This window comes from Mchenga conophoros, linkage group LG10 (genome assembly GCF_057382185.1).
Source record: "Mchenga conophoros isolate Kocher_MC1m ecotype Shallow Benthic linkage group LG10, M_conophoros_male_GT1.1, whole genome shotgun sequence".
Taxonomy (NCBI): domain Eukaryota; kingdom Metazoa; phylum Chordata; class Actinopteri; order Cichliformes; family Cichlidae; genus Mchenga; species Mchenga conophoros.
In genome coordinates this window covers 4,958,103-4,983,335 of record NC_140535.1, presented here as the reverse complement: position 1 = coordinate 4,983,335, position 25,233 = coordinate 4,958,103, and the positions used below count along the sequence as shown (strand labels likewise).

Below are 25,233 nucleotides of genomic sequence, written 5' to 3'. Positions count from 1 at the left end.
AGCATGACAGCTGTGTCAGCGGTTACTTAAGTAATCTGAAAAATTCCTTGACAAACATTCCAGCCAGTGAATCAAACATACTCCCAAAACATCATAGAAATGCCTTTCACTTTTTAATGAAAGAAAATGTATGCCAAACAAAAAACGTATAGTATTTAGATTTTAGAAACTCCCCTACAGACCTCCTCATGGTGTTAAAGGGAAAATCTATGATCCTAGTATATAAATGTATTTGGGGAAATAAGCTTAGAAAAACTGCAATTAAAGTCTGGCTTTTTTACCTGATGTTCAACTTGATCAATGTATTACTCCTAACCTCTCCCTCCCAAAGAGAAAGGAAGTCTCTGTTTTATGTAAGCAGATTTTTAAATTCTGTACATGGGAGGTTTACTGACGTTTTTCTACAGTTTCTTTGTTGCACTCTAAAAAGTAATTCATCAGACCCGTTACCACCACTTAAATGCATGGCTGCAAGAGAAAAATTCTCTAATTTATTGATTAAGATAAATCTTCTAAATTGAAAACTTTATTTTGTTGGGGTGTGTTGACTTAATAATTTTGGTAATTATATCAACTTAACTTTGTATGTAATTTGAAATTAAAAGGGTTTAAAACAAAATTCAATTTGTAGTTTCTTAATGAAATTGGATAGATAACTTCATTTTTCTTCACTGTAACCTCTGATTTCAAGGTCCATCTCCTACCCAGTTAACATGCCCTACCAAATTCACATATTAAGACTGTGTTGCACGGAGGACTTGTATGCTGATGTTAAAGAGATTTTAATGTAAGTAACATTTTATTTACAAATAACAGTTCTACTAAAGCAATGCATTTGTGCTAGTAAGTGTTATGACCCGTAGTGGATTTGTTTCTGATGTTATGCTCATACAGCTGAGGAAATAGTTTATCATTATTATTATTATTATTATTAACGGTGAATACTTCTGTGAGAAGGATAGCTGTAGAGTTTCTGTTTGCCTCATTTATTTTATTTTTTGTATGCTATACATGATGTTACATTTTAAATTGTTTTGGTTACTATTGCAATACAGCAATACAGTAAGTACTGTTCTTGGTCTTAAGAGCTGCATCTATCCTTATTACTTTTTTTAAACACATCAAGTTTTATGAAATATTGTTAATATGATTCTGGTTGTATCACCCTGGCACAGACTATGTGAATCTCTTTGTCATTAAGTCTTTACATAGGCATTTTGTGTATACATAAACATCATTTAATATTTTTTAAAAATATATATGAAATTGATTTTTGTGGATTATCAGTTTTAAGCAAACTTAAATTTAATGCTTTATAAATAACAGGTTCCTTTTAAAGAAAATATTTGTAAAGCCTGACAATTGTTTGTAATAATCCTCAAATTGTCTTATAGCATTTTTCTGTATGTGTGGTGTACAGATTTTAAAAAAGAGTTCAAGAGAGTAACCACTGTAAGTCTTGAATCTAATCTTTTGGCTAAACTTGACCATTGTACCCCAAAACTAATGGATGGGGTTTGATGAAGGGGAGGAGCTAAAGGACTGAGAATCTTGCTTCTTGAGGTATGATAATTATTTAGGCTTTGGCTAACTTCAGAATGCAGTTTGTTTGCAGCCACCTATATAATGTATTAATCATTTTGATACTTTATCTACTTTTTCTTAAATTGCACAATACTCTCAAAGTACGCAGAGAGGTACCCATTGACTCAACCCGGGAGAGAAGGAAGGGGACCTTTTCATGCAGTTTGGTGTAAATAATTCAGCATCTTGAATAAAAATGAAATGGATTTACAAATGTCACACCCATATCAGTGGCCCAACATAAAGGGAATGCACATATTGCCTATTTTTTACAGCATAAACTAGAACATTATAATTAGACCAACACAGTGAACCGCTCGTAAAGCAAGTAAAATATGTTGTTAGAAATCTTTTTAGGTCAAGCAGCCAAATTGGTCATAGAACATGTTGTCTATGTCGTGTGATTATGTTTTGTGTTATGATACCATAATTTTGTCTCATTCTTATTAATGTATCCTAATTTTCATTCATGTCTGTATAAAAATAAATAAACAATAAGTCCACTGATGATCTAGATTCAGTAAGATTCAGTTAGGGTGAAAGTATAATCTGATTTCTGATTTATTTTCAGTGTTTAAATATAAAGCGTTGAAAGTTACAAATAAAATCCTTAAATGTTGAATTCATTTATTTCTTGAAAGCAGTTAAAATTACAAAAACAAGAAAAAGCTAAAATAATAATGATGAAGAAGAAAATCAACAACCTAATGACACCATACAATACTTTCAAATAATGTGAAAAAAGTTGTTGGTGTAACATCATTTTATGATTACACAGCTTAAAAAATAGATTTTAAGCTACCAATTATTAAGTAAGGGGTAGTTAAAATTACTTCTGATTATAGAGGAAAAGTTCATTCTCTTAACGTAATATAGTTTGTGGGTTCAACATAATTTCAACATAAGTTTTCATAACTCAGAAATATCCATGGAAGCTGTTGCGTCATTTTTTGTTGAGCTTAAACATTTGTTTTTAGAGTGTAATCAGATTTCATACTCTTTAATATTCTCACATGAAACTATAAAAGCTAACAGTGATTGTCTGTAAATATCCTCCCCCACCCTGTCTGAGGCCTTGGACTAAACTGAATTTTTAAAGTGTAGCACAGACAACATGGATGGGCTGTGTCACAGAGCAAGCCATGCTGTTTGTCAGGTATTCGATCAACAATGCTCCAAAAGCCACCAACAGCACAAATAGTCCAGACGTCCAGCTCAGAGACTCCATGTGGCTAGGGTGAAGCTTAGCAAACAGTTAGCAACTACAGCGTGTCTGGATCCACTTATCATGCTCCTAAATTAATAAAGTTCAAATACAAAAAAATAAAAATCATGCCCTTTACAGGTGTTATGAAGGGGCAAACTGTCTTTTTTAGAGTGAGCATTAGGTGTAGTTGAGTTCCTGCCTCAACTAATATGACTCTACAGTAAGTATTGGAAAGCTGGAAAGATTCTCACAATGCAATATGAGAACCAACAGAAGATGTCAATACGGTGAAGTTTATGTAGAAAAAACAGCTTTCTGAGGGAGTAATGAACACACACACACACACACACACACACACACACACACACACACACACACACACACACACACACACAAAACAAATATTCAAAATTAAGATGGACAGTCAACAGTGATGCTTTGAAGTTATCATTTAGGTACCTGTAGTACATGTTCATGTCTGTCAGAGTTTTTAGTACACATGTTACTGCTAGTACAGGATGCACTGATAGGGAGGCTGTAGCTCAGGCGGTAGAGCAGGTCATCCACTGATTGGAAGGTTGGTGGTTTGATTCCTGGCTTCCCCCTAGTCTGCATGCCAAATATCCTTGGGCAAGGATACTTGATACTAACCCCATGTTGCTCTCCGATGCATCCATCGGAGTGTGACTGTGTATGAATGTTAGATAGGCACTAACAGCTTAGAAACAGTGCTTGTGTGGGTGAATGGGTGAATTAATTAATTGTGTAAAGCGCTTTAAGTGTTCAGATAGAGTAGAAGAGTGCTATGTAAGAAACGGTCCATTTACCATAGTGGATAACCTTCTTAATATTATTCCACACAATTTATTCGATATTTACAAGTTTACAATTTATTAGATATTACATTGTATTTAAAACAGTAATATAACGTGTACTACTATTTGATTTTCTTTGTTAAATCAATTTGTTTTGTGAGGTTTTGTTGTTGTTGTTGTTTTGTAGTACAGCAATATATTTGTGTGGCACAGATGTACTTACGGAGTTTCCAGGCTTTTTCTGCAGTGAGTTATTGAAAGAGGGGGGTCTGGAAGATAGGGAACAAAAAACAAAACACTGTAAACTGTAAATACACTGGTAGGGGAGGGAGAAAACAAGCACTTCACTTAGAAGCTGTACAAATAAAGGCAAGGTCATTTGAAGTAGTCCAATGAGCTGTTTTTATTCCTATTTATTTTCAGCCGAGCCTCAATATTAAGATTCATAATGTGGAAAATATCGTTTTGCCATTCACGATAAACGTGTCTGACCCAACACATTTACATAAAAGGCTTATAAAACTAGACTCACCAAAGGCAACATTAGAATGGCTGCTGCAGGGCTTGGAGCAGGATTTGAACGTGAGCGACAGAACAGCAGTAAAATGCAACAGAGGCTTAAAAACATCAACATAAATATAATGACTGACTGCAGCTAAGAATCTATCACTTTTAGCTTTTGATGGCTATGATGGCAGCATAAAGCAGCAGATCACAAAAAAAGAGAAAAACGAGTACAGCAACAAATAATGTGTAATTCCATAAATATATTCAAATCAATGAAAAACTATTCTTTTAACAACTTAAAAGGATGTTCTAACCTTGTTTTTTTGTAAAATGCAATGTTTATATTTAGGAACACCCGTTCATCTGCTCACTCATGCAAATATCTAATTAGCCAGTCACTTGGCAAAAATGATTTGCACTTAGGCATGTAGACATGATAAATGCTAAAGTTCAAACCAAGCATCTGAATGGGGAAGAAAGCTGATTTAAGTTACTTTGAAAGTGGAATAGTTGTTGGTACCTCTACTACCATCTACTGGGATTTTCTCACAGAACCATTTCTAGGGTTTACAGAGAGTAAACACAGCATGTCTTTATCCTGTCTTCCTTCTGTCACCCCAACCGGTCATGGTAGATGGCCCCGCCCCTCCCTGAGCCTGGTTCTGCCGGAGGTTTCTTCCTGTTAAAAGGGAATTTTTTCTTCCCACTGTCGCCAAAGTGCTCAAAGGGGATCGTATGATTGTTGGGTTTTTCTCTGTATGTATTATTGTAAGGTCTACCTTACCATATAAAGCGCCTTGAAGTGAGTGTTGTTGTGATTTGGCGTTGTATAAATAAAATTGAATTGAATATTCCAAAAAAGAGAAAATATCAAGTAAGAAGCAGTTCTCTGAACAAAAATGTATCATTGATGTCAGAGATCAGGGGAGAATAGCAACACTCTTTTGAGTTGATGGTAATTCAAATACCAGCTTGCTACAACCAAGGTATGCAGAAGAACATCTCTGCATACTCAGTGTATCAAACCTTGAAGTGGATGGGTTATAGCAGCAGAGACCACACCAGGTGCCAGCCTTATCAGCAAAAACAGGAAACTAAGGCTACAATTTGAATAGGCTTACTAAAATTGGAAAATAGAAGATTGGAAAAACATTATCAGGTCCATGAGTGAATTTCTGCTGCAACATTCAGATGAATGGATCAGAAACAAGATGATATTGCGGGTGGAGCGCTGCTGACTTAGACTGAGAACATTGTTGGACAGTGGAAGGAATACTTTAAGGACCTCCTTAATCCCACTGGTATGTCTTCCATGGAGGAAGCAGAGTCTGGGGAGGGGAAACACTCACCTATTTCTGGGGACGAGGTCATTGAGACAGTGAAACAACTCCTTGGTGGCAGAGCCCCTGGGGTGGAGGAGGTTCACCCTGAGTTCCTAAAGGCTCTGGATGTTATAGGGCTGTCTTGGTTGACATGCCTGTACAATGTTGCGTGGAGATCAGGGGCGTTACCTCTGGACTGACAGACCGGGGCGGTGGTTCCTATCTTTAAGAACGGGGACCGTAGGGTGAGAAAGTCTATGCCAGGTTGCTCCAAGTGGAGGAGTTTAAGATCGAGATCTTGGGATCTTGTTCACGAGTGACGGGAGAAGGGAGCGGGAGATCGACAGACAGATTGGTGCTGCGGCTTCAGTGTTGCGGAAGTTTTACCAGTTCATCAAGGTGAAGTGAGAGCTGAGCATAAAAGCGAAGTTCTCAATTTACTGGTCAATATACATCCCTACCCTCAACTATGGTCATGAGCTGTGGGCAGTGACTGGAAGAATGACATACAAGCGGCAGAAATGAGGTTTCTCTGAAGGGTTAGGGTTAGGGCTACTCCCTTAGAGGCAGGGTGGGGAGTTTGGCCATCCAGGAGGGGCTCAGAGTAGAGCCACTGCTCCTCCACATCGAAAGGTGGTTTGGGCATCTGACAAGGATGCCTCCTGGGTGAGGTGTTTATGGTGTCGCACCAGGAGGAGGCCCCAGGGCAGACCCAGGACATGCTGCGGGGATTATATCTCTCAGCTGGCCCGGGAACGCCTTGGTGTTTCCCCGGACAAGCTGGAGGTGGTGGGTGGGGAGGGGGAGGTCTGGGCTCCCCCCTGTGCTCTCTGCTTAGGCTGCTCCCCCCGCTACCCGGCCACGGATAAGCGGAAGATGGATGGATGGATGCTTTCTGACTTTCAGAATCTCTAATTATTAAAATTTTTAATTGTATGTTGTTGTTGTCTTTAGTTTTTAACAAATAACACATGTTTTAATATACATAAAACATGCACCAACATAGTCACTACCATTAAATCTTAGCTCCTTAAATCACTTTTGTTTATGTTTGATTAGTTAAGAGCATAAACATGTAGCAAAAAGGAGTGTGAAGAAATTAGAAAGAAAACAATACTAGAAAGAAAACAAGCGAGATGGGAAAATAAAATCAAAGAATAAGAAGTACTATCCAGAATGTTTATGCATGATGATACAATGGTTGCTGCAGAACCTCCACAAGTTAAGCAGCTGACATGTTTCAGGTTTTTAGGATTAGCTTAGTGAATGTGGGAAGTTAAATATATATATTAAATATAACAAGTTTCCCCTCACCTCTTTTCCTCTTGAGTTTTCTCCGCCGCTGCTTGTTGACAAAGCAGGCAGCCATGGTACTGAAAAGGACAGCTGCTGCCAAGAAGCAGATGGTGGCCACAATACCAGCCACCACAGGCCGTGCCAGTCCACGCTCCTCCACCAACTCTGGAGGAGGAAAGAAATCTGAGGGGGAAGAGAGAGGGAGACAAAAGCATAATGAAGTCGAACAGCAAATTCATGACAGAAACAGAGCCCTATACTCCAGGTATGCAGACCGTGAGGAAACATCACAGCAGAGGAACATATACCAATTTTTCTTTGCTCACTGAACTTTTGACATGGCCATCCTTTATATTAATGCTATACTCAGCATTCAATTTGTGGCTCCAAAACAGAGACTGATATTTACTATGAGATATACCACACAGATGTGAGTTTACTGGTAAAGAGCACACTGTCCCTGCTCTTTGATTAAAACTAAACCAGGACTTTCTGCTGTTTTCTGGCAGCTTCATCTGCAAAATTAGAGCTGCAGAGTTCACTCGTTTCTGTGTTCCTGTAGAAGAGCCTCCAAAAACATTCTGTCCTGTCCAATAAAATTCAAATATATTCAAGCTGACCTTTACTGCTGCATATGTCTTCTGCAGGGTGCATGTCACAATGACTAAGCAGAATGCTAACTTTTCCTCCTATTCAGAACTACATAGAAGGTAATGTAATTCATGCACTGTTTTGATTGATTGCGTGGTTAACTAATGTGGTTAGACTGGCTTAGACAAAAAAGAAAATCTTGTGTCTGATGAAATTCAATTAGCTTAGTGTCTGCTGAACAGGGTCAAAAAAATGTATAAATAAATTTTGTTAGTATGAAACGTGTGATTGACTTTTACACAGTAATCAGTAATTGGTTTACATTAGTGCTCCTTACATTTCCGAAGTTCCCTAAATCATCTCTGAGTGGGAAGTAGATGAGAAACTCCATCACATATGTTGTTATCCCTTGTGTGTTTTTTGTAACCAAAAACTGTAATTTTATAAATGTTTCATGTGTTCAGAGCCAGAGGGCAGAGGAAGATCAAATGCAGAGTTTGAAAAAACACAAAATGTTAATAAAAACTTCAGGCAGGAAGTAAAAGTTTGACAGTGAGTTCATGAAATGTGGACAAGAAGACTAGTTTATATTTATTACTAATATTGAAGAATGTTACTTGCCAGAATTAAGTTGAAGAGGAAAGAAGGAAGAAATGGTTACAAATATTTAAACTCTACAGTACACGAGACATTCTCAGGTAAAGAAGCTGGTTGCTGCTGTCTCTCACACTGTGCCTTACACAGACATTCATTTTACTGGCCAGCAGGGGGCAACTCCTCTGGCTGCAAAATAAGCTCGCTAGTTTCCTTTTGGTCATTTCATAAATTCTGAACTATTAGAGTAAAGAAGAGGACAAAGCAGGGTTTCTTCTAACAGTGTTTCTTAGTTAGATCCACTTGTTGGTGACATTCAGTTGCACAAGATGGGTAACCAATGGGTCACACCAAAGTAGTTATATCCACCTTTTATATATGGAGGCTCCACCTAGCAGACCAACAAGACCTGTAAGAGTCTGTTGAAGTGCCAGACACCAAAATGAGTCAATCCATTAGACCTCTATGTTAACGTTTTACATTTTGCTGCATTATAAAGCGTTCCGCCTTCACAGTTACTGTACAGCAGATTAATTTTCTTTATAATTGACACGTGTGCCGACAGAGGCAGCTGTAGCTGATAGCTGGCCTAGGCCTCAACGCTCTACACTCCTCGTGTTGTTGGTGCTTGTCGGAAGATTTTAATTGAATTACCTGACAAATCATATGTCCTGCTGTATAATAGAGTCCATCTAAGAAGCTTGTGCTTTTGTTTGTGTGAGCAAAAACTCTGTTATAATAATACTAATTAATATTTAACTGTAATTAAAATAATGGCATTACTATAATTAAAAGCCAGCCAATGCAACAAAGAGGACAATGTTTCTGCTGTGCAGCTATGATGTCTGGTTGTGGATTTACAAATTTCTACAACTGTCCTCAGTTGAAGGAGTTGGTTCAGTTATCTCTCAGTGAAACCAGGAGGTACAATGGGTCAGCTTCTGTTAAGAACTTGTGAGAGTAGTGTATGTGCTACAGATGATGTATGATTAGCAAAATACAAAGTATTAATGCAGGAACACCCGATCAGTGAATCACTGCTCAGCTATCCAAATCACCTTTGTCATGTTTGAAAGGACAGAGTGTATCCACATCACGTTGGACAAAATTTAAGGAAAACAGTCAAAAAAATTCCATATCAAGAGAGAAATGAGCAGAAGCATTTGATCATCGTACAGCGTGGTTCCCAGTTTTACCAGAGGGGGGAAGCAGAGTACTTCCAAAAACAAGTGAAAATCTTGTCTATAAATGTTACCGGCAGCTGTTCCTACTAAACGGAGTGTACTCAGTGACCTCTGTAGAGGAGTGCCATCATATATGAATAGTTTAATTTCAGACCCAAAACACAGTCTTTTTTTTTTTTTTTTACAGCCAAACAAAGCTGGCTTTTTTTAAAATCAGGAAGCCACCCAGTACAATCAGTGGAGAAGCAGACAGGAAGATGATGTCATCCTCCTCAATATGCTACAAAGGAGTGTCCATGTTAAAGCGAGCTTAAAATGAATAGTGCTGAGTGGGTAAAATGTAAAGTTGGTGTTGCTGAGTGTGCAATACATCTACCACCCCTCTTCAGCTCAGAGATGTTAGGCTAGCCTGAGGTTAAATATGCAGTTTGCAGCTAGTTGTTGGGTTGAAACTCACTGAGCAGCTTTATCTATCATTCTTCTTCTCTAAGCTTCATTATTCTTCTATACATACTGGATAATGTAGGGTTCTTACACATAATAGCTCTATATACATATTCACATTTCATCTGTTAGTCATGGCCACAAATGAAATTCTAACATTTTAAATGATCTAATGCCTCACCTGTGCTGGACACTCCAACTACGTTACTAGGCTCGCTGATCATGTCATCCATGATGGCCATGACGCGGAACTCATACCATGCCTCCTGAGACAAAAAAGAGATTATGTTATCAGAAATGTTCAGTAAGCCTGAACCTGTAAAATTCCACTGGCATCTCCAAAGACCACCAAGCTACAACAGTCCAAGGCTTTGGAAACTTTGGAAATAGAACTCAGATGAACAAAACTCCAATATACTGTCATTATTTATTTAACAAAATCCACCTTTAGCAGGATACTTGAAGTAATTGCTTTCCGTATGATTTCATCAGAGGAATTTTGACCTACTCTTCTTTAATGTTTCTTCATTTGTACTGGACATTCCATTCCATTCAATTCATCCATCCATCCATTATCTTCCACTTATCCAAAGCTGGCTATGTTGCCACACAGGAGCAGCAGCTCTACTCCGAGATTCCTCTGGATGTCGGAGCTGCTTTCCCAAATCTCTAAGCCTGAGCCTGGTCACGCTACAGAACAAACTCAAACTTTTAGTCATTTACCCAGACTTCATGACCATTAAGTTATATAACCAATGTGAGAGCTGTGTCTGGATCCGTGTCACAAATTCAAGCACATTTTCATTGGGTGTTGGAATCTTTCAGGGTTCCCCCTTGTCTCCAATCCTGTTCTTGATTCATGGACAGGATCCCAAGATAGCCTCGGTGAGGAGGCTGTCCGCTTTCAGAGCTACAGACAGAATAGGATCTCTGCTTTTTGCAGATGATGTAGTTCTGTTGACTTCATCAGATTCATTCAGATTTTCTGTTTTCAAATTTAAAATTGACTAAGATTAAGACTTGAGACTACAAGAAGGGCCTATAATGTAAAAGTATCAGGCAACAAATCAGAAGAGTGTCTATTAGATCTCATCCCTTCAAGACTGCTCCAAGAAGTCCTACCATTAATCAATTCATTCAATCCTAAATGTGATCAGTCTATATCTATTAATCGTCTAGGTACCACAGACCTTTAAGGTGGGAGTAGTTAAATCATTACTTTAAACGTCATCACTTGACCCAGCTATCTTAGCTTATTACAGGCCAATGTTTGTTTTGGTAAATGAACTGGTTGTAATAGAGCACTTTTTAATTCTGCCTGTGTACTCAAAGCACTTGTACTCAAAAAACTTGCGTCATTCACCTTTTTTCTGTACGTTAGTGCTTTCAATTTAAGATTCACAGATAACAAACACCAGACAGAAAGAATGACTGAATGACCCCTAATTTTCTGCTTCTAAATTCAGTTGAAACTGAGGTTAATGTACTCAGTCCTAAACATTTTAGAAACATGGTGTCTAACCACTGTGGATGGCATTACCTTGGCCTCCAGTAACAACGTGAGAAATTATGGAGTTGTTTCCTTAACCAGGATATGTTCTTCAGTGTGCATATTAAACAAATATGTGGGACTGCCTTCTTTGCAATGCTTATGGCATTTGCACAATATTTTTAAAATTAGAAACATCCTGTTTCAGAGTAACGCTGAAAAACTAGTTACTGTTTTTATTACTTCTAAGCTGGACTATTGTAATTCCTTATTATCAGGATGTCCTAAAAACCTCATGCAAAGCTTTCATTTGATCCAAAATATAGCAGCACCCAGCTCCCAGTTTGGATTCGGGAGACACGGACTCTTCTCTACTTTCAAGGTTAGGCTTAAAACTTTACGTTTTGACAAAGCATATAGTTAGGGCTGAATCAGGTGTTTATGCACCACTTTGCATTTAATCATTAGTTACTATTAAACTCGGGCTCTCTTCCACAGCATGTCTTTTATCCTGTCTTCCTCCCCTCCCCTTGCATCAGATTGCTACCTCTCCCCTGAGCCTGTTAGGATGGACAGTGGGCAACAGTAGGAGTGAAAAACTCTCCTTTAACAGGAAGAAACCCCCGGCAGAGCCTTTCTGCCACATCTTTCACCATTCTGTGGCAGAGAGGCTTATGTACTGAGGAAAGTCTGTCATTTTAAACTAAAGACTTTCTGGTTTGTTCACATGATCTTTAGTAAACTGCATCTATGTTCTTTTTATTAATTTCTCCTTGTCATACACATCACTGTTGTTCAGAGTACTCCTGAAACTGTACTCATGAACATTAATATTTGCTCTCTGTGAGACCCCAAGTTGCTTCCCATGTATCCTGGGTCCCTCTGTGATTTTGGCTACGTTCACACTGCAGGTCTTGATGCTCAATTCCGACTTTTTGATCAAATCCGATTTTTTTGTCTGGTTGTTCACACTACAAATAAAATGCGACAGCAAACGCGCTCTAGTGTGAACCCTCAAAGCGGCCCGCATGCGCAAAAAAGAAGACGTCACACGCAACGCGCTCTGTTTAGACCTAGTATTGTTTGACTGATGGCCCCATAAAGACTTGTTTCAGTGTTTACGTTTCCCAATTTTGATTGAAGTTATAAAGTTATTTTGTTATTTACATATGGCCTAATAATGATCCTTATTGCTGTTTAAGAGAGGAGCGGTGCTTCAAAGGATAGCTGCAGAGTTCTGTCAGAATCTGCAGATTATACAGTACAAATAAAATGTTCACGTTTCTCCAACGTTGTCTTCCCAACAGTTTCACTGACATCTACACGGGATGGCCAGGAAGCGTTCACGATGTCTTCTCTGGTGCTTCTCTGGCGCTGATAATTGGCGTCTGTCGTGTCAGTGACGTAAAAGACGGATGCGACAAACAGCAGTCGCTTTCTAAAACATCAGATATGTTTCAGATTCAGCACCACATACGAAAGTGACCCAGATCGGATTTGAAAATATCGGATTTGTGCCGTTCACACTGTCATACCATGATCGGATATGGGTCGAAGCACTTTCACCTGCAGTGTGAACGTAGCCTTTGTAGTCTTTTATGGGCTACTGGAGCATTGGTGAACTACTGCTGAATAGTGGTTCCTTAACCTATATTTTGCGCTCAGAATAATTGCTGTAAGAAATTGGCATCGGAGTGAAAAGAATGTAGTTAAAGGGACAGATTTTTTTCTTCTGAATCAGCATTATCAGAACATATGCCTTTTAATTTGTTTTAGGAAACCATATCCACCAACTCGAAGAAGTAACTAATGCATGCTACAACAAACCTTCTTTCAACCTTTCTTTTTGTCCTCTTGCTATTCTCAAGACGTCACACAGGGATTTAAAAAGCTCTTCCTTAGATATAAGAGGCATAAAGTTTCACATCATATTTCACACCAACAAAAATGTACATGATATTCATCAAATACTCACCTGAATCAGATTCAGATTTCTCATTGTTTTTCATGTTTCAGGACTACAGACAGCATGCAATATTTTCCCAAAATTGTTGATGTTAGAGAAATTAGTAAAAAAAAAAAAGAAAAAAAATTGTGAAAACATAAAAGCTCTAACCATGTAAGTGGAATAAATGTAGGCTACCAGTCAGAATTCAGTGTTGCTACAACATATGAATATATCTATATAAGTTTCAGATATCAACAAATTATAATATCAAACAATGGTATGAAGTTGGAGTGGCCTAGTCCAAGTCTGGATTTTTGAGATGCTGGAAATGCTTTCGCATGACCTCAGCAGACCATTCATGTGGCTGAATTAAAACATTTTGAAAAGACGAGTGTGTCAAAGAAAGAAAGAGGAAGCCACAAAGGGGGCAAACAGCTTTTCTATGAAACACACGTTGACCCATGTGACTTTTCTGGGCAGGTTAGACCTTTGATTTTGTAATAACTGAAACTTTTATTCTCTGACTGAAAAAGTCTGCTGAATCTGTGCTGCAAAACCCATGTGAAAATCCCACTCTAGCGGACAAAAACACTGCCTTTTGTACAGGGAGTGCAGAATTATTAGGCAAATGAGTATTTTGTCCACATCATCCTCTTCATGCATGTTGTCTTACTCCAAGCTGTATAGGCTCGAAAGCCTACTACCAATTAAGCATATTAGGTGATGTGCATCTCTGTAATGAGAAGGGGTGTGGTCTAATGACATCAACACCCTATATCAGGTGTGCATAATTATTAGGCAACGTCCTTTCCTTTGGCAAAATGGGTCAAAAGAAGGACTTGACAGGCTCAGAAAAGTCAAAAATAGTGAGATATCTTGCAGAGGGATGCAGCAGTCTCAAAATTGCAAAGCTTCTGAAGCGTGATCATCGAACAATCAAGCGTTTCATTCAAAATGGTCAACAGGGTCGCAAGAAGCGTGTGGAAAAACCAAGGCGCAAAATAACTGCCCATGAACTGAGAAAAGTCAAGCGTGCAGCTGCCAAGATGCCACTTGCCACCAGTTTGGCCATATTTCAGAGCTGCAACATCACTGGAGTGCCCAAAAGCACAAGGTGTGCAATACTCAGAGACATGGCCAAGGTAAGAAAGGCTGAAAGACGACCACCACTGAACAAGACACACAAGCTGAAACGTCAAGACTGGGCCAAGAAATATCTCAAGACTGGTTTTTCTAAGGTTTTATGGACTGATGAAATGAGAGTGAGTCTTGATGGGCCAGATGGATGGGCCCGTGGCTGGATTGGTAAAGGGCAGAGAGCTCCAGTCCGACTCAGACGCCAGCAAGGTGGAGGTGGAGTACTGGTTTGGGTTGGTATCATCAAAGATGAGCTTGTGGGGCCTTTTCGGGTTGAGGATGGAGTCAAGCTCAACTCCCAGTCCTACTGCCAGTTTCTGGAAGACACCTTCTTCAAGCAGTGGTACAGGAAGAAGTCTGCATCCTTCAAGAAAAACATGATTTTCATGCAGGACAATGCTCCATCACACGCGTCCAAGTACTCCACAGCGTGGCTGGCAAGAAAGGGTATAAAAGAAGAAAAACTAATGACATGGCCACCTTGTTCACCTGATCTGAACCCATTGAGAACCTGTGGTCCATCATCAAATGTGAGATTTACAAGGAGGGAAAACAGTACACCTCTCTGAACAGTGTCTGGGAGGCTGTGGTTGCTGCTGCACGCAATGTTGATGGTGAACAGATCAAAACACTGACAGAATCCATGGATGGCAGGCTTTTGAGTGTCCTTGCAAAGAAAGGTGGCTATATTGGTCGCTGATTTGTTTTTGTTTTGTTTTTGAATGTCAGAAATGTATATTTGTGAATGTGGAGATGTTATATTGGTGTCACTGGTAAAAATAAATAATTGAAATGGGTATATATTTGTTTTTTGTTAAGTTGCCTAATAATTATGCACAGTAATAGTCACCTGCACATACAGATATCCCCCTAAAATAGCTAAAACTAAAAACAAACTAAAAACTACTTCCAAAAACATTCAGCTTTGATATTAATGAGTTTTTTGGGTTCATTGAGAACATGGTTGTTGTTCAATAATAAAATTATTCCTCAAAAATACAACTTGCCTAATAATTCTGCACTCCCTGTATGGATGCAAACGCGCGTTGCAACTTCTTATCTGGTGCGCGTCTTTTATTTTGACAGCGAATGCACACACGCGGACCACTTATGTGCACCCGTGTAAATAACATAATGTTCTGCTGGGTGTGTTGTTGGTTTTCCCTCGATTTCTGAGTCGACAAGCGCCTTTGTTACTGGGACCAGTCATTTTAGAATCCACGAGAAATGCAAGAATTGCATTATTGCTCAGTCTGCAATATCTTTCCCCGAAAAATAACACCAATTGCAAATAACATACTAAAAATAAACCTGAAAATCAGTTTAGAACAGCGTACTATGTTGCAAAGAGTGAACTACCACTGGCACAATTTAGCAGTCTTTGCAAACTTCAAAAAGCAAATGGCCTCGATCTTGGTTCCACTTGCCTCTTACCCGTGACTTCAGTGGAAATTTCAAATTCAGGATCTGACACAGACTGATTCATGTCTTACACAGTTCTTACAAGTTCATAGAAATTTCTGTTCAATTAGAACCAAGTATTTGAGTTGATGATTGTAATTTTTATACAATGTTGTAATTTGTGTTTCAACAATTTTTTGATTAATGTTTTGTTTCCGTTACAATATTATACTTGTATAAGTATAATATTAAGTACAATATTATACTTGTATAATATTGTAACAGAAACAAAACAGGAAACAAATCATCAATCAAAAAATTGCTCTCTTTTTTATTCGGGCTACTTAAATTTATTTTGGGCTACAAAAAACTTGTATAACTTGTATATGTAAAAATCAGCTACAACATTACACCAGTCCATCCAATCATGTGCACAGATGCACTGCACAGTGTTTATTAACCATTTACAAAGTTTCATCAAGATCAGCTGCAGTGTTCTAACAGCCGTCTAGTTAATTATTTACAAGCCAGTTATTAGCACATAAATATGCAGTGCACTGAGTTGTCAGCTCAGTTGTGAGAACAGATTGAAGATTTAGTTGCGGTGCAGCAAATGTCCACTTTAAAACATATACACATATGTGAGGAACCAAAGAGAGCTTCCATTCTGGTCCCATGACCTAAAAAATGCAGTGAATTTCCAACAGAAAAGTTACACAAGCTAGGTGTGATGTGTGCATCTGTGAGACTGAGAGCTGGAGAGAAGAGTATGTGTGGGTGTTTGCTGTGCAATGGAAGTAGAGATAAAAGCATCTGCATAGAGCTGGAAGTGGTGGTTAGATTAAAGAAAGACGTTTGAAAGTGTCGTGGCAGGAGTATTAGCAGACAGGCGGAAGAGTTGAAATGCTGCGAAAAAAGCAACATCCATCAACAGTGATATACCATTTGTTATAATGTCTCTAGGAAATGTACTGTGTTCTATTAAAAAGCATAAATTAATAAATTATAATGACACAACGTATTCCATTCTTATTATTTTCATGCTCATGCATGACCCTTACATACCCACATAGGTAGAAGCATGTGTGTGTGTGTGTGTGTGTGTGTGTGTGTGTGTGTGTGTGTGTGTTTGTGTGTGTGCCAAATGAACTAAGGAAAAAGACAATTTATGTTTACCCCACAGTAAAACTTGCACAGACAGATAGCGAGCCAAGTCAGCTGTGCATACCTGTGTTGTTACTATGACAACCAAGCTGGCTACGACAGGGGATCTTCAGAAGCCACCCTGGCAACATAGGCCTATAGCAACCTAACTAAGGGATGGTTCAGGATTACTTGATCCAGTCCTAACTATGAGCTTTGTCAAAAAGGAAAGTGTGAAGCCTAGTCTGAGAAGGCTACTGTCTCACCACCCTGTTGCTGGGCATTGTGGGAAAAAATTCTATTAGTTATTTTTTTTCATCGGATTCAATGTGTTTCTCAGCTCTGTCAAGCTTAAAGGGCCCTTTTTACTCCTTCATGATGATATAAGGTATTTAAAAAAATTAACATAGGTATAAATAATAAACAAAAATCTTAGTTCTGACTAGACAAAAGCTTCAAATATCATAGAAGAACAAAAGCAAAATGGAAACCTAAATAACAGACATAAATAGAAAATAATGTCTCAAAAAATATAATAGAATTTTTTTTTTGTTGAGATTCAATTATTTAGTCATAATTTAGGTATTTCAATTCTTTTATTTTTAGCATAGTTTGATCATAAGATTATAAGATTATATTAGACTAATACAGATATTATTCTATTATTCTATTCTATTCTATTATTAGCTGGTACTAGTTGCTCCGCATGGTTTACAAAGCATCTTATTTACCTTAACATCAAAAGTGAAATGTCTCCACATGTCTACTCTTCTCTTCCTCTCAAGCGTTAATGTTTTGTTTGTTTTTTATGTGAAACAGGGAGCATGGGAGCCAGCTGAAAGTCCTCTCCCGCCCTGTTTCTCAGCAGCAGATCAAACCTTACTGTACGAGGAGACTACTTCTGATTGGATCACCTGCAAGCTCGTTCCACCTTTCTCCACTGTTAATTACTTGTGATTGGATCTTGTCCACCGGTCCGTCGTGGTGAAGAGGGAGCTGAGTGTAAAAGCGAAGCTCTCAATTTACCAGTCGATCTACGTCCCTACCCTCACCTATGGCCACGAGCTGTGGGTAGTGACCGAAAGAACGAGATCGCGAATACAAGCGGCGGAAATGAGCTTCCTCCGAAGAGTGGCTGGCCTCTCCCTTAGAGATAGGGTGAGAAGCTCGGCCATCCGGGAGGGGCTCAGAGTAGAGCCGCTGCTGCTCCACATCGAAAGGAGCCAGCTGAGGTGGTTCGGGCATCTGACAAGGATGCTTCCTGGGCGCCTCCTAGGTGAGGTGTTCCGGGCATGTCCCACCGGGAGGAGGCCCCGGGGCAGACCCAGGACACGCTGGAGAGATTATATCTCTCGGCTGGCCTGGGAACGCCTTGGTGTTCCCCCGTATAAGCTGGAGGAGGTGGCTGGGGAGAGGGAGGTCTGGGCCTCTCTGCTTAGGCTGCTGCCCCCGCGACCCGGCCTCGGATAAAGCGGATGAAGATGGATGGATGGATGGATCTTGTCTCTTCAGAATATTTTCATCTTGTTTTTATTTGTTAATGAAAGTGTCAGTGCCCTTCGTCATCATTTTTGTCCTTGTGCATTTATTTTTATTTAGTTATCGTCTTGTTTTTATCAGCAAAACTATGATGAAAATTACTAGTCAATGAAATTGAAATAGGAGCTGGTTTCCTCAAAAGATTACATTGATATCTCATTGATATCTCAAGGCTACATCCCATTTTGCTTTTGGAAACACTAAAAATCCCAAGCTGTACTGTGAGGTCTCTGAGATATGCTGGAGAATATTTCTTTCTTGTTGGTGTTGGTGAATAACTGCTGTGCCATAAAACAAAACTTTAACCTCCTAAGACCCGAACTCTTTCATGGCATGCATTTTTAATTTCTCTTTGCAATTCTCTTTGTTCTATAGAACACTATAAAGTCACAATTGAGTAATGATGTGCAAAACTCTTTATTTGGTGTCTGAAGACAGCAGCATTTTTCCCGGGTACAAAAACAAAATGAGAAAGAACAATTGTTCCCGTTTGAGCAATATGGCTCCTTTGAAAGCCATCTGAAAGAGCAAAATTTAGTACTGTGGTCAAGACAACCCAAAATGTGATGCCATATGTGCACGCCAGGTCCCAGGAGGTTAAGGTCTTTAACCTTCCTCCATGTCTCAAGCAACCTCTTAGCTTGGAAAGACGTAAGTCTGGTTTTAAACTTCCATTTTGTATTCAGGCTTTTACCTGGATGAGATCTCGGGCAACCAACTCTGTCTCCCCTGCAGGAATGCTGTCGTCCAAGACCTCCCATCGCTCCCCCAGGCGAAACTCCATGACATAATGCTGGATAGGTGCTGTGTGATTGGCAGGCGGAATCCAGGTGAGCAGGACTCCCTGCTGCGTGCGATTGGCTGTGAGGCACCGTGGTGGGGTAAGCAGCACCAATGGTTCAGGGGTACTTGTGGGAAATACTGGAAGAGCATTTTAGAGTTGAAAATGTCTGTTAAAGATTCAGTTATCTTGAGCAAGTAGCAAGTGTCCATTGGCAGGATAAAAGTGAATCAGCTCCCCTTTACACACTGACACTATCACACATTTAAATCTAACTGTGACAATAATGGTGATGCATTATATCAAAGCCACCACATACACCACATTTATAAGCATTTTATTCTGGTAGCATATATGTCAGTCACAACTTAGCATTTTTTGCTAGCACCCTTACAGCATTTTCATCTTTAAGGTATGCTAAATTTAATCCAGCCTTGCTAAACTGCTATTTGAGCGGTTGCACTGCATACATTACAGAGGAATTTTGACTCAGATTATCTTTTAGCATTAATGTAAATTCATACATTTTGTTTTTATTGTATTTTAAGTTAATCTGGGTTAAAAGTAACTTTTGTTGGACCATCTAAGACGTAAATTTTTTGACTTGAATTTATGAAGTGGTTAATCGTGAACAAGAAAGAATTAAACTAGACTGGTAGTTATACAGCACTTTTCTATTCAATTGTCTATTTATCTATACCTACTTTAACCACCCACACTCCAGACCAGCTGGCTGGGGTCTTCACTAAGATCTTCAACACTTCACTGTCCCAGTCCTGCATCCCGCCGTGCCTAAAGTCAGCCACAATTGTCCCACTGCCAAAGCGTACTAACATTAGCAGCCTCAACGACTACCGACCAGTTGCTCTAACACCTGTTATAATGAAGTGCTTTGAGAAACTGGTCCGACGTCACATCATGTCCTGCCTGCCACCCACACTCGACCCGCTCCAGTTTGCATACAGAGCTAACAGATCAACTGAAGATGCCATTGCTACAACGCTCCACACCACCATCTCTCACCTGGAAGTGCAGGGCCGTTACGCCAGGCTGCTCTTTGTTGACTTTAGCTCTGCTTTCAATACGATACTCCCGGACAGACTAATAGATAAACTGCTGGAAATTGGACTTCCTTCCACCACCTGCCGCTGGATCAGAGACTTCCTCTCAGACCGTGTACAGAGAGTTAGAGTGGGGCCTCATCTTTCCTCAGCCCTCAGCCTCAACACCAGCTCTCCACAAGGCTGTGTACTGAGTCCCCTACTGTACACTCTGTACACACATGACTGTGTTAGTTCCCACCCAGACAACACAGTCATCAAGTTTGCAGATGATACCACTGTGGTGGGGCTCATCTCAGGGGGAGATGAGACTGCATACAGAGCTGAAGTTCAGAGGCTGTCAGATTGGTGTGCAGACAACAACCTGGACCTCAATACCACCAAAACAAAAGAACTGGTAGTTGACTTCAGAAGGAGGAAGTCCGAGCTGCAGCCTGTCAGCATCAACGGGGAGTGCGTGGAAAGGGTCTCCAGTTTCAAGTTTCTGGGTGTGCACATAGACACAGACCTCCAATGGAGCTCTAACACCTCTGCGGTCTTAAAGAAGGCCCAACAGCGTCTCCACTTTCTGAGAATCCTCAGAAAAATGGACCTGAAGAAGGAGCTGCTGACCGTCTTCTACCGCTGCTCCATTGAAAGTGTGCTGACATATTGCATCGGTGTGTGGTTCTCCAGCTGCACCACAGCACACAGAAAGGCACTCCAGAGGGTCATCAACATGGCCCAAAAAATCATTGGACATCCTCTTCCCTCCCTGAAGGACCTGTACAGCACTCGCTGTCTCAAGAGGGCACGCAGCATCCTACGGGACTGCACACACCCAGGACACCGGGTGTTTAAGCTGCTGCCGTCTGGCAGGAGGTTCAGGCTGCTGAGGTCCCGAACAAATAGACTCAAGGACAGCTTTTACAACAGGGCAATAGCCCTGATCAATGTAAATAGCTGACCTGACTGGATACCTCCCTGGACTTTTTAGGGGGAGGTAACAATGTTTAAAACGATAACAATAATATTTATATTTATAACAAGGTGCAATAATAATTAATGTGCAATAATAACAGTGTGCAATACACATACACTTATTCTTCTTTTTTATACTAAGTTAATATACTGTGTTGTGTTGTTTGTTACGTTGTGATGTGTCATATCGTGTCGTGTTGTGTTATATGTAGTGCCGACGTAGGACAGTTTTTCCAATTTCATTGTACTACTGTACTATGTATGACTGTGCAATGACAATAAAGAGTTATCTTATCTTATCTTATCTTATCCAGCAGATGACCAGGGGGTAATACGGTTCAGTATACTGCTCAAGGATACTTTGAATCCTGGAGTGCAGGAGCCGGGGATCAATTCACTTTCAACTGGAAGACCTACTAGGCGACCTACTACCTGATCCACACCTGCACTAATAACAGTTCACTCTGTTCATTTAACAAAACTTTTAAAGACACAAAACTAGCAAGTTAGCAAACATCTGATTGTGGAACATTTGGCAAATCTAACAGACAGATTTCTTTTTCATAGATCATAATCTTTGAAATTTTGTGTTTATTATCTCTCTTAATTTGAGTGCCTCGTACGCTCATATGATCAGGTGAAAAATAAAGTAAAGGCTTTACATCCAATCAAATGAATGTTATTTAGAATTGTAGCTTACATATGAAAATGTAACCAGCATTTGTAAACATTTTGACCTACCAATTTATTCGTTAAAATATTTACACCCATTCTTTCAAACTCGTTCACTAACTTCGGTGGTAAAAACGTGAATAAAGATGTTTCCAAAATATCTATTAGTTCTACTTTTTCCAAAGACGCCACTATAAGCTGATTGTCATTTAGATTTAAAAAGTTTAAAAGTAAACAAAGGTCAGCAAATGAACCACTGAGCTGGTGATTGTTGGTGTAACCTTCAGGTCTATGAGATACTAGAAGTTAGTTCTATGTATTGGTGTAACGACACAAAACTGATCCTGACTGTGTTTCGATTAAAATGTTTCTTTGCACATGATGGTTAAATATGGTACTAAATATATCACACTAGTGTTTTTATTTGAAATGATGGGGAGTTGGCTGTTTTCTGTGTATAGAAGACACAGTAGCATTTTTTTTAAATTCAGTTTCAACTCAGCTTCGGAAGATAAGAGGTAATAATAACTATGTACCTCACTTCATATTCAATTTAACTAACTTGCCAGCAATTCACTTTATTATTCACTGAGACAAAAGTATTCTGGGAAAATTAAACTAATTCTTAAATGAAAAAAACCATTTAAACATTTAAACCAACATTTCATGAATAAAGGTGACATGAAAATGCAAAGATATCACTATTCCTTTAGTCTGTGAAAGATCACACGACCAGCACTCACACAGAGAGTGTTGTTTGGCCTCCCCGGAGCCGATGTGTGAGTTGTTAACTTGTTAGACTTTATTTACAGCACAGATCCTCCTGAAATTGCTTCTCTACTACTGTAGTGTGATGTTTAATTGGAAGAACATAAGAAGTGCCTTTTTGTGCCTTTTAATGATAAATATTAGAATGCAAATTAAGATCAATATAATTTAAAATAGCCTACTACTTTTCTAACACTTACATGACATGAAAAACATGTCCGGATGATTTTTCTTAGTTCAGTGTTTTTTGCAGCTCTCTCTACTTGCCTGCCAAAGCTGTTTTATTATTGGATCCTTTCCTCCTGGTTAAGCAGTAGTGGGTGTACTCACCTAGTGTGTTCACAGTGACAACCTCGCTGAAGGGGCCTGTGCCAAGCTTGTTTTGGGCCAGGATGCTAAACTGGTATGTTGTCTCTGGCTCTAAGCCGGGCACCACCATCCAGTCGTGGCCTCCAGGCACAGGTATGGAAAGCCAGTCATACGGACCTAAACGCTCCCTCTTCAGCCTGCACAGGAGTCATGATGAGATGCAGGTACACAGACAGGAAAAATATTGAAGAAATAAATCAGGAGGTGAGAGGGAGACTTTTTTTAAATCTTTCGGACAAAATGGACATTTATTTACAACAGTTACAACTATATTCAAGTCTTTTCTCAGCACAAGTTTCATCACACAGTGTAGCGCATTATAATGATTTATCATAATGTAATCTATTTGATCTCAAACCTAAATTCAACATTGCATAGGTTAATTGTATGGATCTGAATTGAATTGAATGAACCACATATTTTATTTCATTGTTCACAACACAGTTTTGACTTGATGGTATTAAGCCCATGCCGAGCTCAGCTTTGCAGTTTGCTGTTTGCCCATGCCACACATTCAGCTGTGCCTCATCAATCAAATCAAGCAGACAACTGTGCGCAAACAAAAACAGCAACAACCTTCAGTCTAAAGCACTGCCATAATAAAACTTTACAATCAGCTCTCAGGTACCAAGAAATGAAGTAACTTTCTTTAACACATTAACTACGACCTCGTTTCCAAAAAAAAGCTGAAACACTGTGAGAAATGAAAATAACATCATAGTATACAAATTTATAAATAATTTATATTTAAGTGAATATATTTTTAAATAAATGCTATGTGGTTAAAATACAACAGAAGCAACATATTAAAATCTTGAAATGTGTCTACATGTTGAAAAATATATGCTTATTTTGTACCTGATGACAGCAACACATTTAAAACAGTTAAACTAGGCCCACGTTTAGCACTGTGTAGCATCATTTCTTCTTTTACCAATGGTAAACATTTAAGAACATAGGAGCATAATTGTTATGATTTTAAAGTCTCATTCTTGCTTGTTGTAGGATCTCAGCTGCTCAGTACTGTAATTTAAGGTCTCCTTTTTTGGGTGAAAATAAATGCTGCTCCAAAACCTGTACATATCATTCAGTGTTAATGGTTTATCCACAGAGGAAAATTCACCCATGGTAACTAATACATAGCACTGCAATTGCAAATTATAAACTGTATGACAGTGACATCATGGTCTCTATTTTAGCCTTGCAGGATGAGGTCTGCATAATTTCCATAACTCCCCTGCGGTCATGCAGACCACAAAACTGTTTTGCAGTTTCTGTCAGTCCACCTTACAGTGCTGTCAAGAAGTATTTGCCCACTTCTTGATTTTGTAGTTTTTATCAATGGGATAACAACAATCATCATCTCAAATGACAAATGTTTGGAGGTGCTTGCTGAAGCTGACGGAAATGACATAAGGGAATGTATAAAGAAGAGGAAAAACCTGAGAGACCTATGGGGCCTTGCACATTTGAGATCATTGAGCAAATTTTAATATTAGACAAGAATAACTCGAGTAAATACAAAATGCGAATTTAAAATGATTATTGAGGAGAAATGCTATCCAAACCTACCAGGCCCTAAATTTAAAGTAATTGCCCCCTAAGCCTAATAACTGCTTGTGTCTTCCTTCATAGCAAGAACTCAATCTGGTCGCGGCATATGGCCGCCCCTTCCTGAGCATGGTTCTGCTGGAGGTTTCTTCCTGTTAAAAGGGAGTTTTTCTTTCTTACTGTCGACAAAGCGCTTGTTCATAGTGAGTCATCAGTTGGTTGGGGTTTTCTCTGTATTGTTGTAGGGCCTTTACCTTACAATACAAAGTGCCTCAAGGCAACTGTTGTTGTGATTTGGCGATATCTAAATAAAACTGAACTGAATTGAATTGCAACTAAACATTTGCAGTATGTCAAGGCTCACACTCAGATGTGAGACACTGAAGCAAAAGTTTAGCAGATTTACAGCAAGCATGGAGCAGGGTATTGTAAATGGTCTGTATTTGTATAGCGCTTTATTGTCAGAGTGGAATGGGCAGTCTGGCAGGGAGATAGTCCACTTAATTCTCTCTCTCTAATTTTACAGATGACTCACTTCCAGGTTCTCTCTCTGAAGGTTTCTCAAGACTGAAAGAGTGCACAGAGGAAAGCTGGGTTTGTTCTAAGGCTTAGAACAAACCCAGCTTTCCTCTGTGCACTTAGAATCTAAGCCATTCCAGTCAAACACAGTGAACACACAGAAGCCAGACAATGCTACTTCAGTAACTCCAACAATCTAGCAACCCATCTGAGCCTTAAGTATCAGATGGGTTAACGTTCCACACAGGTGGGTTGATTGGCAACAACTTCCAGGTGTGAAAAACCAGGAGGGTGAGAAAACCCAGAGGAATCCCGCCTCTGAAACAAACAGAGTAAACCCACGCACACACT

The 25,233-nt window shown here is 39.3% G+C and overlaps 1 protein-coding gene across 3 annotated transcripts in view; it reads right to left on the bottom strand.

The window, feature by feature from the left end:
• igsf9bb (immunoglobulin superfamily, member 9Bb) overlaps positions 1 to 25,233 on the bottom strand; it is a 174,514-nt gene that overhangs the window by 30,941 nt on the left and 118,340 nt on the right. For all 3 annotated transcript variants that reach the window (XM_085288276.1, XM_085288277.1, XM_085288278.1), the window contains exons 13-17: positions 22,774 to 22,949; positions 18,896 to 19,122; positions 9,726 to 9,810; positions 6,750 to 6,914; positions 3,830 to 3,875 (exon numbers count right to left, since the gene is read on the bottom strand). In XM_085288276.1, the coding sequence (XP_085144402.1) occupies positions 3,830 to 3,875; positions 6,750 to 6,914; positions 9,726 to 9,810; positions 18,896 to 19,122; positions 22,774 to 22,949 (699 nt within the window). The remainder of the gene's footprint in view (positions 1 to 3,829; positions 3,876 to 6,749; positions 6,915 to 9,725; positions 9,811 to 18,895; positions 19,123 to 22,773; positions 22,950 to 25,233) is intronic.